Genomic DNA, 15,593 nt, shown 5'->3' with positions numbered 1-15,593 from the left:
GTGTCACAATACCCCAGAACAAGCAAAGGTGAAATAAAATTAGAACTGACTGTTAAAATGTCTGGCAAGAACCAATTCCCCTCTGCCCCATATGGATGCAGTGTAATCTTATTAAAAAAAATTACAACAAACCAAAGGCATATGAAAACAACTTGCTTTGCATGCTATCACTACCTGTCAAATACTCTATCACAAGGAGCACACTGAGTGTATTTCTGGTATCAGTAACTAACCCCTTCCCTTTTGTCACAATCAGAACTCACCAACACATTCATCTGCAGCCTGTTATCCCAGCCAAATTGAACATGGTTACTTGATATCCTAAACAGGTTAGTATTATGAAACAGGATGCTATTCCTCAGTTACTGAATATGTTTTGAAGCTTAACCTTCTGAAAGAGAGCTCTTGCTCTGTATCAGTAGACCAAAAAAAGTAAATCAGATATTTGAGCTGAGGCTTCAAAGCTTTTATATACAGAAGGGAAGTAAAGCTGAAAGTCTTTCAGAAACAGTGGTTAAAGGCAGTTCTGTTTCTAAGTTTATCTTTAACATAAAATGCTTCTAAAACAGATTGACCTAGAAATCTCAAGACCTATTTTAATGGAAGCTTTCAAATGGAACAGGTTTTAGGAAGACATTTTGACACTGAGGTCTTTTATATATCATTACAGCTTTCAGTGTAGCATATTTTGACATTCAGATAATCCCAATATGCTCAAAGTACATTCAACAAAATAATAAATACTGAGTATTATATGCTACGTATCTGAAAGAAGAAAGGAAAAACAGAAAAGCACAAACTATACAGAAGGACTCCTGAAAGGGAGGGGGGGAAAAAAAGAGAAAACAAAAAAGGCTGCACTAACTATTCACAATGAATTGCCTAAGAAATACATTCAGAGCTCTTCCAGGAGCTGGCTTTCTTTCCTGTAATTAGATCAGGGCAACTAGGTGCAGAGAATGGAAAAGAGACCTCAGTAAAAACAAGATTGAGGTCACCTCTAATAACAGAAAAAACAAACCTTATTTCAGACATGATTCTTCAAGATCTACAAACTACCTCTTCACTGGAAAGTTTAAAACACTGTCTTCTGTTTGCTCGAATTGCTGTAGAATATTTTCAGTTCAGTTAGGGTCACTTCTTCACCTTACTGTTAAAAATATTCTAATCAACAATCACAGCAGTGGACTATACAAACCTTTGCACTGTACAGATGATCAGCATCGGGTGGATCAAGGACAGCAGTGTTTTTATCTATAGGATCTACTTCTCTATGCATCACGTAGAAATTACAGTAGTTTCCCAGCTGAAATGGTCTAGACATAGGGAAAGCGTCCACCCACATAAACTGCGCGTCAAAGAAATCGCTTGGGATATAGAGGTTCTGGTAACGTCTCCTCAGCTCCATCATGTCACAGCTACGGCTGAAATAAAACACAGGATTTGGAAGATAGAGCTATACAATCTCTGTATATATCTACAACCATGTATAAACAACTGAACATACAAACTTTAAAGAGCAAATATATTGAAGTCAGAGTGTTACGGACTGATGCTTAAAAACAAGTAACTACTGAATGCTCTTCTGATTAACACGGCTGCGTGTTACAGTGTTGATTAAAGAGGGTAATAAAGCTATTTTGCTGTAGCATTCAAAAACAACCAAGAGCTCAGAAAAATTTATCACACCAGGTTCTCAGCCATGCCATATTTGTTCTTTCTTTGAAGATCATCATTTAACACATGACACACCTTAGTGATCTGTGCCCACAGTTAAAACAAGCGTAAACATACCAGTCCAATGAAAACTTGGAAAACTGAACTGTGTAACGAGGAACAACGCGTCGTGGCCTTCGAGGAGACCTCTCCCGCTCTCGTCTGGGCGATCTCTCTCTGGAACGTTTTCGCTGGGGTGATCTCTCCCTGGACCTTCGTCGCTCTCGGTCTCTTTCACGACTTCAAAAAAAGCATACAAGTATTTGTGTGTGCTCATACCACAAACCAGTTTCTAGCACAACAGAGGCTAGGCCTGTTGGAAGTGACGCCCCAAAAGGAGAGAAGTTCCTCATGATTTCAGTACAGTCTCTTTATAATGACACCAATTTTGCAATTCCCTTCCTTCAGATAGAACTCTCCAATGATATCTAAAGGTAAAGATACTTGTGCGTATTCCTGACTTACTTTGGGGCAAGAATCTCAGCTCTGAAGACAGGTCTTTATGGAATATTTTGATTATAGCCTGGTCTTTGACAACATACCTCCTGTCATCTTTTCGGTTTGGCATAGGATCTCCTCCTCTGTCATTCCTCCCAGAAAATCTGGATGGTGGGTCTAATCTTCGAGCTGGTTGAGGCTGTGAAATCAGACGAACTGGAGGCTGTAGCAAACCACCTGCAGCAAAAATGTACACAATCAATAAACAGGGCACAACTATCCACACTGTACAAACATCACTGATTTACGGTTGCTATACTTCAGTACATTTTCTAGACTAGCTCTAGAGTCAAATAAATATAAATCTATTTACTAATAACAACCACACAGTAATGGTTTAGCAACTCAATCCATGACACACCCAAGAAACAAGAGACTTTTGCTTTACACTTCACTGATGCAAACAGACTCTACTATTTCAAACTGGTTTAAAAGCATCTTCTTAGGATAGAATCTAATACAATCTAAACACATAAGCTATCACTGTAGATAGGCAAGCCTTTCCTCAGAAAAGTAATTTGTTTTAAAACAGATTACCTACTCACAGACCTAAAGAAAACCTAAAGCTTATTTCTGAGGCTACTCATAGCTAAAAGCAATTAGCTTCCTGAAAAATCATTCTTAAATCAATTTATAATACTGCTGTATCAATCCCTCAGTACATACTGTCTCCAGATAGTTAACCGACTGTAAAGGGAGCAAACATTACTATAAACACTAATGAACAACTAGGACTAATTAGAGTGTAACATTTATCTACAACACATCTCCTTAGGTGATAGCTTCAGACCTCCCCTTTCTTTTACTGTGGGCAAGACAAGTCCTAATTTTATCTTGTTATCAATTCTATTGCTGATTCTTCAGCTACTAAAAGTTCATGTGACCCCACAACAACCTTTGCTTCAGATTTGCTACTTTTGGCAGTTTCTCAAATGTCAGCTGGGCTAACTGAAATAATAGTTTTAACACTAGAGCTGTGTGAAATGTGATCTCATTGAGCACTCAGAAGACGCTGAAGAAATATAACTGTTAATACTTTTAACCCTGCAACTTGTCTGTGAAAGCATGAGAATAAAAATCACATTGAGTGTTTCCAGATTTAATGTGAACAAGGAGTCCATGAGGATATCACTAACTAGGTGATTCTTGAGTTATTGCAGGCAATGTGCACTGCAGGAAGACACATACTCAAACTGAAAATTCTATAGGGTCCTTTCCATATTATCTCAACTATTGCTCTGGTCACACTAACAAGAAAATAGCCATTGGACACTAAGCACCAGAATGACTAGAACAAAACTCCATGCACTGAAGGAGCACCTTTCTGCTGTGGCTGCTGCAGTAAGGGCTGAGGCTGTGTCTGAAGTAAAGGTGTGATTGAAGCTGCTGATATCTGTGCCTGTAACAAGGACTGTGGCTGTGGCTGTGCCTGAACACTGAATGCAGTCTGCTGTGCAATGGGCTGCAGAACAGCTGGAGGTGTCTTCAGTAATGGCTGGGCTTGTGTCTGGTTCTAATGGCAGAAAAGAAAAGGAGTTAGGAGTGAGCTTAAACCAGAAGCAGCCAGTACAAGTTAGACTGGTTAACCCCACATACCTGATTTGGAAGTGTCTGAATCCTTTGTGCATTCCATTTGAATGGCATATTAGGGTTGTAAGTAGCTTCTACCAGAACTCTGTCACCAACCTGGGGTGTCTTTCCTTTAACAGCACTGCAAACAGTACAGAAAATGTATTGAGAGTGCTATTCAGCTAGTTTTACATTTGCAAGTTACATGTAAAGCTGAATGCAGACAAAGCTAATTAAAAAAAAAAAAAAGCTTATAGATACAAATTCAGTAAAAGTACTCTCTGCTATAGTTTGGAGTATGCATGGGAATTTAATTCCTATATGGGGCCCAAAAGCACAAGTTCCCTAAGCAGAACTGAGTTGAAAGGCAGAAAGCCAGTTATATGCATTTAATCCCCCCCAAAATCTACAATTTCATATTATAAGGAGGTTAATACCTTCTGAGTCTCTAAAATTCACATATAGGAACTCAAATCTAGTTGACTATTAGCTTATTTGATCATCTGTCTTTCAGCACTGACACAAAAAAATGTAACAACTGCAGGCACCATCAGTGAAGCCACAGAATCAGAATGTCAAAACTTAAACCATTTATTTAGAATGCTTGTCAGGCAAGTATTGACATTTTACCTGAGTTGAAAAAAGACATCTTCATCCACAAATCCAAAAGTATCATGCAGTTTAGTAACCACCCCAGTGAAGACACGCTGCTTTTGCGGTTGGGTTTGCTGCTGACTTGACCGAGGTGCTGGATAGGAAACAGTTATCTGGGCTGCCGGTTGAGGAGTGGACAGGCTAAGACTGGTAGGTAGTGCAACAGCTGGCTGTAAGCAAAATATAGCAAACCATGAATCTTATAACTAGCTGACATAGCTATAAGGAACAGTTCCTTTACCCAGAAGGCAGGGGTTTAAAACACCTCTAAAGCAATGATTGTAAATAAGAGATATTCAGGAGGTGGCATGTTTGTTAGGGAATTTTTCAGTTGTTGGTTTTGAAGTGGTTGGTTTTAGAGTTGTGGGTTTCATTGTTGGTGGTGGTGTTTTGTGGTTTTTGTGGGGGTTTTGTTGGTTTTCTTTAAGATTAGGTTTTCTATTTTAAATGAAGACTGGCTTTGTTTATCCTTTCCTTTTAAAAAAAGTCAACTTCCCCAAAACACAGACATTGTCTAGAAAAAAAATTAAGACTGCCTTATTGTTTACAACTAACCTGTCCAGGGGGCCTGAAAAGTAGGTAAGTTCCTACCTTGGCTAGGAATACAGGCTTGGAGATTATTCTCTGTTTATATCCCAGCTGTAGTGTTACTGTCAGTTAAAGGTTGAGGCTAACACAAACCACTTGCCTAACTCAACTCACATGCTTGCCTTCTCACAAAAGCAGAACACAATGAGCTACTGAAATTAAGTAACCTATTTTTACCATTTTTTTTTTTAAAGTATGTTTACAAAGTCAAATTAAGAACTAGAGCAAGTTAAGAGTGTATTAAATGGTTGCATGTTTTAAGCCTGTTAAGCTCAGCAGGACTCTTTTTAAACCTCTCTACACACCTACCGCAATACTGTTAACACAAAGTTAAATTCCTCCTCCAAAGGGAGAAAGATTTTCCCAGTTTGCCACTAACCACAAATCAACCAAATACCTGAAGTTCAAAACAAAATCATGATGTAATCAACACACATATTCCCTTCTAGATTAAAGAAAAGCCCTTGCTATTGATTTTTTTAAACCAATGCTATGCATATTTTAATATCTGGATAGAACGAACCTGTACCAATAAAATGACCACTTATATTTAGTTAATTTTACAGATTAAGCTACTCAAGATGTCACAAATTTGCACTCTTGCATTATTGGTGTTTGGGGATGAAGACCAAACAATAAAACCAAACTAACCTGAGTTAAAAGGGTCTGCTGAGGTTGCTGCAACTTAAAATAAATAAAGTTATAAATTAATTTTATATGTTTAAGGAAATTCTACAATTTTATCTCCTCTTTTCAAGTAAGAGTTTTTGCTTCATCTGAGCCAGTTACTCATCTTTTGGGGTTTGGTCATTTTGGCAGTTTGCATACCCATAAAACTGCGCTCATGTGGTTAACTATAAGATTGGATAATCCACATTTATTCAGTAAGCAGAAATGCCTGGGGGGGGTGTGTTGTAAATGAAAGTGAATAGCAATACCAAATAAAGTTTTGGCAGCTGGAGAAGCTTAGGCTTGTAATTTCTATGTTCTTTTATTCTTTTTCAAAATCCTGTTAAGTTCAAAGACCATAAAAAAAAGTAACAGGGAGCCTTTTTTTGGACAGCTTCTTTCCAGCAGTTAAAATATACAGCCCTGTTTAGAGCAAAGTTTAGCAGGAACCGTGTACACATGGAACAGTATCTATGTTTAAATCTCCTTTTGTATGAAAGCACGCAGGCTTCCATCCTGGATACGTCTCTTCCAGTTTATGAACTTCAAGCTCTCTCACTACAAAAACTGATGACGTAGTTTCTTTAATAACTTCCCACCCCAGGATGATTTTGAAGACAAATCCTACGAGACACACAAGCAACATTAAAGTTATTTGTGATGTACACAGGAAGAATCAGACAAACCTGTTGCTGTACACTATAGAGAGTCTGCTGAGGTTGTGAATATTGCTGAAACAGATAAAAGCAAAATATCTCATAAACGGGAAGTATTATTACCCCAATATTACCAAATACAAGTTATCTGATAAACAAGTTCTCAGTTATTATGACTATCAACAGGTTACTACTTTCATAACAACTGTTCCCAGCTTTTAGATTGGATTCTGATGTACTCTTTATAGCCAAAATAAGTAACTTTTGTTAAGGTTTACACTTACACAATATTTAGAACACAGTACAAAATCAAGCAAAATGCTATTAAGAATATATATAGTGAAGAAAGTTACTTGGAACTTGGAATTCTCCGTTTAGGTACAGCGGAACCCCTTTTCCCAAAAGGCTTTCCACAGCTAAAAGTCAGCACCTCCATAGCAAAAATTCCAGCCTTCACAGATCAATACAACTATGGATAGCTGTAGCCCTGAAATCTGCTTTTTAATCAGGTTTATGCTTTAGTGTTCACCGTTTTCCATTATGCTTTTCTCCCAGATACTCAAGCTTTACAAAGCCACTGGTTTATATTGTTTAAGTCCATGCAGTCAATAGCAAATGCTCCTTTTTGTTTACCTGCTGTAAGGCAGCTGCTGCAGCTGCAGCCTGCTGCTGCAAAGCAGCTGTCTGGGTGAGCTGATAGTTGGTTGGTGTTTGTGTGGTTAGGCCTGCTGCTGCCAGTGCTGTCTGCTGGGTGTATATGGTAGGAGAGGCTCCAAGCAGCGATGGCTGCTGCACACCAAGAGCAGCTGAAAATAGAACACACACAATAAGCACTAAGAACAACTTTAAACAGCTGAGGCTTCTGACAGTTATACTAGATGTAGTATGGGATGCTACACTCCTGAGCAAAGTAGATAAATCCAATTCCAAAATTTCAGATAAAAGGATCACACCTCACTAGCTTCTCCTTTAATCTAATTTCAAACACTATGCTACAGCAGAAGCATAGACCGCTTCACTTCCTTCTCTCAAGCTGCTCGTGATTTTTTAGTACTAGCAGTTGCCACCCCCATCTGCACCCACCCCCAGCACACACACTGTATTCTTTCTTGAAGGTATTCAGGCTTTGGGTGAGCCAGATAAAGATTGTAACTCTGTTCTGTATGTTCATGTATATGTTTCATTACACCTGAGGGCAAAAGAGACCTTTACTGTAATAAGAGCTATGAAGCAGAAGCTTCTGAAAATGCACAAAGCTTTTCTTTACTCAGTACTGTCTTTGTCCCCAAGCAAGCTGGACACTGTAGATGTGGGGGATGGTAGAGAAGGAACGGCCTTATAATGACAAGGAGACCAAGTCAAGCTCTGTCTGACTCTTACTAGGAAGAGTTTGTGCTGCCCAGAGTCAAACTGCCTGAAAGAAAAGGTTAGTTTATTTTATAGTCATTACAGCTTTTAACAAGTGGCAGCTGTCATATGCTAAGTTGTTTATGCATGTGATACTTCTGAATGAGGAATGCTTAAGCCTTACTAACAACTTTCAAAGACAGAAAGCTCTGCACAATGCAAATCTGAGTGAAGGGCTGCAAACCTATCTGGAAGCCTGCTCCCTCTCTTAGGCAGGGGTTCTAAAAATTTATCTGCAGCTGCATGATCAAATATCACTTCATCAAGCTGTCAGTCTAGTACCCGTTTAAATAAAACCAGAGAAACTCAGAAGGAAACACTGCCAGCAGAAACAGGCCAGCTAGCCACCTTCAGAACTGAAGAACACTGAAGTTGGTTTCCTTTCTCTTCCAAAGCCATTGAAGAGGAACAATGAAGTTAAGAACAGATTTACAGTATTATCTCTGCAGTTTGTGCTATGCACTATTGTTACTGATCCAAAACGAAGCTTTCATTCCTGAACCATGGATGCTGCAAGAGATTGCTTGTCGTTGGTGGTGATCATCACCATAGAATTCACAAAAATGCTGTAACCAACACAACAGATCCTGAATAAGGTAATCCTCTCTGCCACACTGTTCTTTCCATCAGAGTAAACTCTTCAGAAAGGAGCTAATCATGGCACTGAGCATCTTACAATTTTGGAATGAAACACGAAGAAACCTAAGCAACAGCGAAAATCATCACAATCACTACAGTCTAGTTCAAATATTATCATGTTAAATATACCAGGAAGTAATACTATTTTAATAGTGCAATCAAGCATTCTATAGTACAGCAAAACTAGAGCTTTTCCAGCATCACAGAAATTCTTTCCCTGGTAAACTCCAAGATTTGGGTTTCCTAAGAAGCCAAGCAAGCCAAATCTGAGACTTTCCCCATGACAAGCCCTCCATTCTCCTGATCCTCTCCCCTCTTCATGCTTGTCCATGAGCTTCAATTTGAATGTGTCTTTTTGACCATTCAAAAGCACAACCTCATGTAGAGCCTCAGCGCTGCCCACATAACACTTTTAAATCTAATGAAAATGCTTTACTGCTGCATCCTGGGACAATTTTCACTTTTCTTGGCTGCATTACCCTGCTGGCTCACTCAAGGCAAATAACCAAAGCATTAATCTTCCTCCTCTTATTTCCACATGCTGAGCAGAAATTCCTATCAGTGCAGAAATACACCTCATGCCATTACCTTGGAATGTGTTTTACTACAGTAGCTATTGTCATTCAGTTTAATTCTATTCTAATGTTGTTCTAACATAGGGGGATGGAGTTGGGAAGCACCTTCAAACAAGTTTCACAAGTTCTCTCCTTTTTGTAGGAAGGATATTCACAAAAATATTAGCAAGTTTGCTCCCAAAACCAGATCTTGAGGTTAATCAGCTCTTCAGTTTCCATTATGACATCTTCCTTTCCTGTATTACCCATGATTATCTCACACAATTCCCAGCCCACCCTAAGACTCTCATCACATTTTGTCCATTAAGAAGGTAGGAGGAATTTTGCTACTTCCAATGTCATTTTATGGGCATTTAATATCAAGTGGGCATCATGTCATTTACAACACTGCGGATCAGCTTACTAACAAATGACAAAGACAAAAAAAGGCTGTAAATATGCCCTCAAAGGATAACACCTCTAGGAACACAATTTTCAGAGCTGGATCGTGTTCCTACTCTTTGCCCCAGAGTATTCCAGTAGTTTAATTTGACTGCTTTACATCTATGTACTTATCTAAGCCAAACAAACTCTATAGGCTTTACTAGTTAAAGCAAGCAAACAAACAAAACCAGAAAGGAAAAATCACACAGAAAGCCAAGAGTGAATCACAGGCTGAGTGTGGAATTGACATCTGATTGCTCTATTATTAATACTGGCTACAAACATCTGCAGTGACAAACAAGAGCTCCTAGGATGTGTAATTATCTCAGTAAGTACAGCGACAGAAATGCTTTCCTTCAAATGCAGTCTCAACAACTCCACTTGCACTACATACTGCATGGCACGACCATCTGAAAGGGCTTGGCTAGAAACTGGAGTCCTAGGCTGCCGGTCTGGCATCCTTCTAGGAAACAGAAATTTCTGTTGTAGCAAACACAAAGCCAGTATTTGATAGTCCCTCTTGCTGCTTCTGAATTCCAGAGACTCTTTAAGATTAGGGAAACATCTTCCAAGTATGTGACTACATTTATCTCCTTAGTAAGTGATGTAGCTTTATGAGAATAACAGTAGAAGAGTGGTCTGTGACTTTGGGTCCTTGGGATTTTAAGGTTCCCCAAGCATAACACACTTGCAATACAAATGTTAGATAACCTATTTGAAACAACCCCAATACCTCTTTACAGGTGCACAATAGAAACTAGGCCCATTGTATTTACCAGAGGACATCCATTTACAGCATGTCAGCAAATTGTGGATCAGCTATTATTTCTTAGCGCCTCTGAGATCCACTGCGTACTTGTCCTACTCTTACACTTCTCTTTAGTCACCTCACATGGGCTTCCAGCAACAAGATACTGAGCTTCAGGCACTTTTGCTTTCATTAGGTGCACCATCCCTCACCCTAATGCAATGAAGTCTTGATATCACCAAGACAACACCCATCAGCCAGAGCTCGGCATAGTGAGGACCTCCCTTCAACCACAGTTCTATTAAAATTGGCTTCACTATGCTAGAAACCATAACACTGGAAACAGCACATGCTCAGCTCTGTGCTGCAGACCAAAGACATGGCAAAAATTAATAGCTGAGAGAACAGGAAGGGATTCTCCCTCACTGGTATCAGTATCAGAAACTTGCACGTCATTATTCAAGTTAAAAGCATAAAGAGAATGCAAAAAGCAATCTGTGCCATGTAGGAATATTTAAAATACTTAATTTTCTGTAGCAGGCATGACTTAGCAATGCTTGACCAGCATAGCAGGGACTTCAAATTCTGCTTTTAATCATGTGATGCACAAAACTATGATACAAGAGCAGAGAAAAAATTTCACCGTGTTATAAGCAGGAGTCTCTTCTCACACACAGATCTTTGCTTGCACCTGAATCTCTTGTCTGTCTTCTAACACCACAAACACGGGCAGTAGCAAATTATCCCAAAGGTATCCCAGGAACTCTTCATTACACAGCACATCACTCTACAACTACCTTAGTGTCACACCTTAATAATTAAGAGCCTTAACTCAGTTACTTCTGCACCAGGGATGGCCAAGATGGTATCCAAGTCATCAATACCAAAGAACTCCAACCAACAAAATCCTCAAGCCTGAAATTACCTTTCTGCTATAACTAAACTGGGTTTATAACAGCATCACCCACTACTGCTGACTAGCACTTGTCATTTGTGCTATGAAAATCAAGATCTCTTTCCTCCATACCCAACCAGCATAAAGCTTTTGAGAAACAACCTGACACAGACAAAAGCAGCTGTCATGCAAAAATGTAGTGTTACACTGCCAGCCAGTCCTCTGAAGATACAAAAATATTTTGTAAATGTAGTTTCTTAAAACCAGTCAATGAACACTGAGACTCATCAGGGTAAGCCCACCTGCCTAACTTCTTGCGCGCAGATGCAGGTGAGACATGGCCCGAGCACTGGGAGCATCTCTCTTCTGCAGGCAAGCAACCTGGCTGGACAGCCATAGCTTCACGTTGAAATGTGCAAAGGTGACTAGTGAGCTGCAGTGCAACACTAACACCGCTCCTCAGCTCCCAGCAGTGCCAGAGCACTGCATACTTTGCAAAAGAAGCACTTCCTGTACTCGGTGTTCTAAATCATTCTGCACTGGAATGGCCAACAATAAATGCCAGAGAACAGATATGTACATGGGTACTGAAACAGGAGCTAGGCAGTCGAGTCCTGAGGACTGAGCTCAGTAGTACCAAGAGAGGAGAAAGAGGATGCAGACATAGTGATTGCATACTGCAGTAGGAACAGGAAAGGACTGCACGGAAGGATGCTAGGAACTAAATGTATTCAAGTGATACTGGAAATAAGAGAGATACTACAGTGGGGAAGAGACACCAGAAACACAAAGGAAGGCACAGGAAGAAGGCAAAAGTGAAACAAAATGTTAGCCTTTAATGTCTCTCATGTTTGAGTCAGGTGCTGCTGGATCAGATGAACAGCTACAAAACCCTGGAGATACTGTCCTCATTGAGCAGGTGAAAAAAGTCTCACAGCAACTGATGCTGACCAGTTATATCCCAATTAAATTTTCCACTTAATTTAAGCAAGCTCAGAAGTAGGCTAGCCAAAGGCAGAGTCACAGGAATAAGAACACAGGTAAGAAGTTGATGTGCTTCTAGAGCCTTTGCTCCTTTCACCTCTCCTCCAGGGCCCCCTTCTGGTCCTAACCCAACAAAGTCTAAGATGGCTGCCAGCTCCTCCTCTTCAGGTTTTATGAGGCTTTTCCTCTGAAACAAGACATGGAGCTCGCCCTCAGTCTTCTACCACTATTTCTGGTGCAGCAGCTGCCACATGAGCCAATGTATCAAGAATACTTCACCCCAGATGCTGCCATCTTTTGATGGCTCCAAGGTATCAACCAGTCAGTCATGAGAACCCAAAGCACAGTTTGTCTCTCTCTCTCCCATGTTCCCAGTGATGACTCTTTCCAGCTGTTTCTTACAGAAGGAGAGTAGTGCAATTTGGATAAGCATGAGCTGCTCAGAGGAAGAGCACAAAGCTGCTTCTAGGCAGCTGGTTAGGTACAGTAACAGCTTAGGCAGAGAGTGGCAGTGAATGGGGATGGAGTAAGAGGGAAAGACACACTGGGACTGAATACTGTGAAACACTTGGGGAGCGGCAGTTTCCCAAGTATTCACTCAGATTGGACCAGTGCCCTCAGTGAAAACTGGGGATGGAGGAGGCATTTCAGGGGGAAAAAAAACCCAACAAAAAAAGGAGTCAGAAAAAGATTTGTTCTTCCCCCTCCATCTCCCCAACACATACCTCCAAAGCACAAAAGAAAGGGCATTCCCAAAGTCTGCAAAGTTCCCAGACACAAAACCACTGACAAAGAAGGTATGCCATTCAACATTATATCCAACTAGACATGCAAGAGACAACTGAAAACCCATACAACTCTTTAGAAAGACATCTCTTCAGTGAGGTTACTGCCTGTGCTGGCATTTTGACATTCTGCATCCTCAAAGTACCACAGGTTTTTCACATCAGACACTGAAACAGCATTTGGCAAATGCTTTGCATTCAAAAAAAGGGCAGCACCAAGATTCACCATGCAGCAAGCTTCACATCCTTGCCTCAAAAAACTTTATGCTATAAAACAATGTAAAACATGAAAATCTAGCCAGATAGGTTTTTTTAATATGCTAGCCTACAACTGAATAAGGCTTCTGAGCGCAAAGGAAACCCTCTCTTATAATCAGGGAATACCTTTAGTTACAGGGATCTCTTGAGTTATAATTTAGCATTAATATACCCTCTCCCCATCCAAGTAGCAAAATTCAGAGACCTCTTTGCTATGTAAAGTATGTCAAATAGATTAGTAAAGGCAAACTACTTTGTAAACATTGATTTAGGCTGCCCTTTAGGCAGCACTTTAAAAATATGCAATGCCTTTTTAGTGCTGATATTATTTAACGTAGAGCAATCTAGAGCAATTTGATGAAAAGCAATTTGATTTACACAACTTTGTCTACTGACCAAGAGAATCAATACAAATTCACATGGGATTTTACTTATCCCCCCTTACAAAAGAAACCAAACCCCAACAGCTAGTATTAGGAAACATCTTTTAATGACTCGATTTGTGTGAAAAACTCCCAACTCAGACCATTTACAGAGAATTGAAGTTAGTTAGCAAGGTGCCACTCTTAACTCCATACCCAACTACAGAATCACCAAATCTACTATATGTCAGGGTTCAAACGTTAAGTGGTATGTCAACTGACCTGGCTGAGATACTGCAGTGGCTGTAAACTGAGTAGCCCAAGGGGGATTCTTCTGGCCTCCAAACTGAGCCATGGCGAAAGATAAAATCTCCTGGTTGTCTATCTTCTATAACTGTAATCTATTAAAACAAAGCACAGCTACAATCTTTGAAACATACACCAACAGACTATTTTAATTGTGGATTAAAAAAAAAAAACCGGAAGGGGGTGGTGGAGGTGCTAAAAGATTATCATTACATCCCTAAACCTGGTAGGCAACACGCATAAAAAGACGGAAACACGAATGACTGCAAGACAAGTGATTATATTTCCTAAGCCGCGATCTCCATCCTCTCGGTTTTAACAATGGGACTAACGCTATTAAAAGGCAAAACTTGGTTCAAGACTGCAACGCAGACCAAGGGAAAGGTGACTCTGCAGAACGAAGGCTTTGTACTTTTAAAATAGTTATTTCTTTCCCAGGGCTCTGACTACACCGCGTTTGGGAGCGCTGCCGGCAAAGGCACAAGGTAGGCTTCCAGCCACGGTTCAGTTTCCCTCTCCCCGAACAAGGGCAAGTTAACCACGCGAACGCGGCAGGGCCGCTCACCAACTCTCCGACTTGCCAGAAGAACCGCCCGCTACGGCCCCACAGCCATCGTTTTTAAAACGACTTTAACCCCTCTCAGCACCCCTAAACCCACCCCAACCCCCCCTTTTTTTTTTTTTTTTTTTTTTTTTACTATTATTAGTACCCTTTTCTTTTTACGCGCGCAGCGTCGGATACCCGCCGCGTAACCGGGTCCCGCCGCCGAGGAGCGAAAAGTACAGCTCGGCAGAAAGCAAAACGGCAGGCGGCGGGAGCTGGCCCTTCCTCCCAGCCGGCGGCGGCAGGCCGGGCGGCGGGAAGCAGGCGCCTCCCCACCCCCCGCCGCGGCGAGGCCGCCGCCGCCCCTCCTCCCGCCGCCCCCGGCTAACAATGCGGGCCTGCGCCTGCCGTGCTCCCCCTCCCCCAGCGCCAGGCACCGCCATGGCATGCTCCCGGGAAGCGGCCGAGGCCTCCGCGCCCCGCCTGGGCCATTTGTGCCACCGCCGCGGTACCTGATCGGCACCTCGCCGGAGCCATCGCCAACCCCTCCGACTCTCTCGCACCGAGCGCACCCCCACTGCGCAGGCGCTCGCACCCCTGCCGACGGCGGCAGGCGGCGGCGCACACTGCTGACGTCCGCGACTGCGACCGCACGGCGCCGACGGGCCCGAGCGCGCAGGCACGCCGCGCGGCCGGACTGGCTGTTGGGCGCGCGCCCAGCCTGCCGCGTGCGCCGCAGCTCTCAGGCGAAGGGAGGGGCTCTGGCGCCATCTTGGCCCACACAGGCGGCGGGAGGGCGGGGCTCGCCATCTTAAGCTGGGTCTAGCAGCTGCGCTGAGCGTGGTACCACCTTCTTGGCTGCCCTAACTGACATTCTCTTCTGTCTTGCAAATGACAGCTCGTGGGTGTCTTATTTCTGTAGGAAATAGGCAGCCATCAGTCTGAAGCAAAGCCCTGTGTGAGCCGCCGAACCCTCGAGAGCTGGTTTTATCCCCCCAGGTTGAGGTAGCAGGATCATCTGAGGTGAAGGTAGAGTAGATTCATCAGAGGGACTCATCAAAGCACTTAAGAGACTTTGAAACAGAAATTGCAGCCAGGAAACATTGCAGTAAGTAGTTCAATAGTTCGTGGGCAACAGTAATTTCCCTCTTTTGATGATGTTATAAATAAATGTTTAAGGTTTAAACCTTAAAGAGTTTTTTACACAAGTTTGCTTTCAGGTGCAACGCGCACATGGGATACTACTTAACCTTCCAGAGCAAAGCCAACAAGATACGTGTTGCAAATTAAAGTGAGACTTAGGACTGTTAATACTGT

The 15,593-nt window shown here is 41.8% G+C and overlaps 1 protein-coding gene and 1 long non-coding RNA gene across 6 annotated transcripts in view; one reads left to right on the top strand and one right to left on the bottom strand.

Annotated features, from left to right (window-relative positions):
- The window catches only part of CCAR1 (cell division cycle and apoptosis regulator 1), a 30,844-nt gene extending 15,972 nt beyond the window's left edge, over positions 1–14,872 (bottom strand). For 2 of the 4 annotated variants that reach the window (XM_068140167.1, XM_068140170.1), the window contains exons 1-11: positions 14,789–14,872; positions 13,709–13,827; positions 6,984–7,156; positions 6,381–6,425; positions 5,677–5,709; positions 4,414–4,607; positions 3,811–3,925; positions 3,535–3,727; positions 2,259–2,391; positions 1,795–1,956; positions 1,199–1,424 (exon numbers count right to left, since the gene is read on the bottom strand). In XM_068140167.1, coding sequence (XP_067996268.1) covers positions 1,199–1,424; positions 1,795–1,956; positions 2,259–2,391; positions 3,535–3,727; positions 3,811–3,925; positions 4,414–4,607; positions 5,677–5,709; positions 6,381–6,425; positions 6,984–7,156; positions 13,709–13,781 — 1,347 coding nt within the window. In that variant the 5' untranslated portion in view covers positions 13,782–13,827; positions 14,789–14,872. The remainder of the gene's footprint in view (positions 1–1,198; positions 1,425–1,794; positions 1,957–2,258; positions 2,392–3,534; positions 3,728–3,810; positions 3,926–4,413; positions 4,608–5,676; positions 5,710–6,380; positions 6,426–6,983; positions 7,157–13,708; positions 13,828–14,788) is intronic. The other 2 variants (XM_068140168.1, XM_068140169.1) reach the window with 2 other exon arrangements.
- A 207-nt stretch (positions 14,873–15,079) lies between these two features.
- Positions 15,080–15,593, top strand: part of LOC137442017 (uncharacterized) — a 43,600-nt gene continuing 43,086 nt past the window's right edge. For both annotated transcript variants that reach the window (XR_010987562.1, XR_010987561.1), the window contains exon 1: positions 15,080–15,384. This is a non-coding gene — a long non-coding RNA (uncharacterized lncRNA). The remainder of the gene's footprint in view (positions 15,385–15,593) is intronic.

The sequence above is a fragment of the Melanerpes formicivorus genome, unplaced genomic scaffold (assembly GCF_026170545.1).
Source record: "Melanerpes formicivorus ecotype bairdi unplaced genomic scaffold, bMelFor1.0.p_v2 SCAF_6, whole genome shotgun sequence".
Lineage (NCBI taxonomy): Eukaryota > Metazoa > Chordata > Aves > Piciformes > Picidae > Melanerpes > Melanerpes formicivorus.
This window is presented reverse-complemented; position numbering and strand designations above follow the sequence as displayed.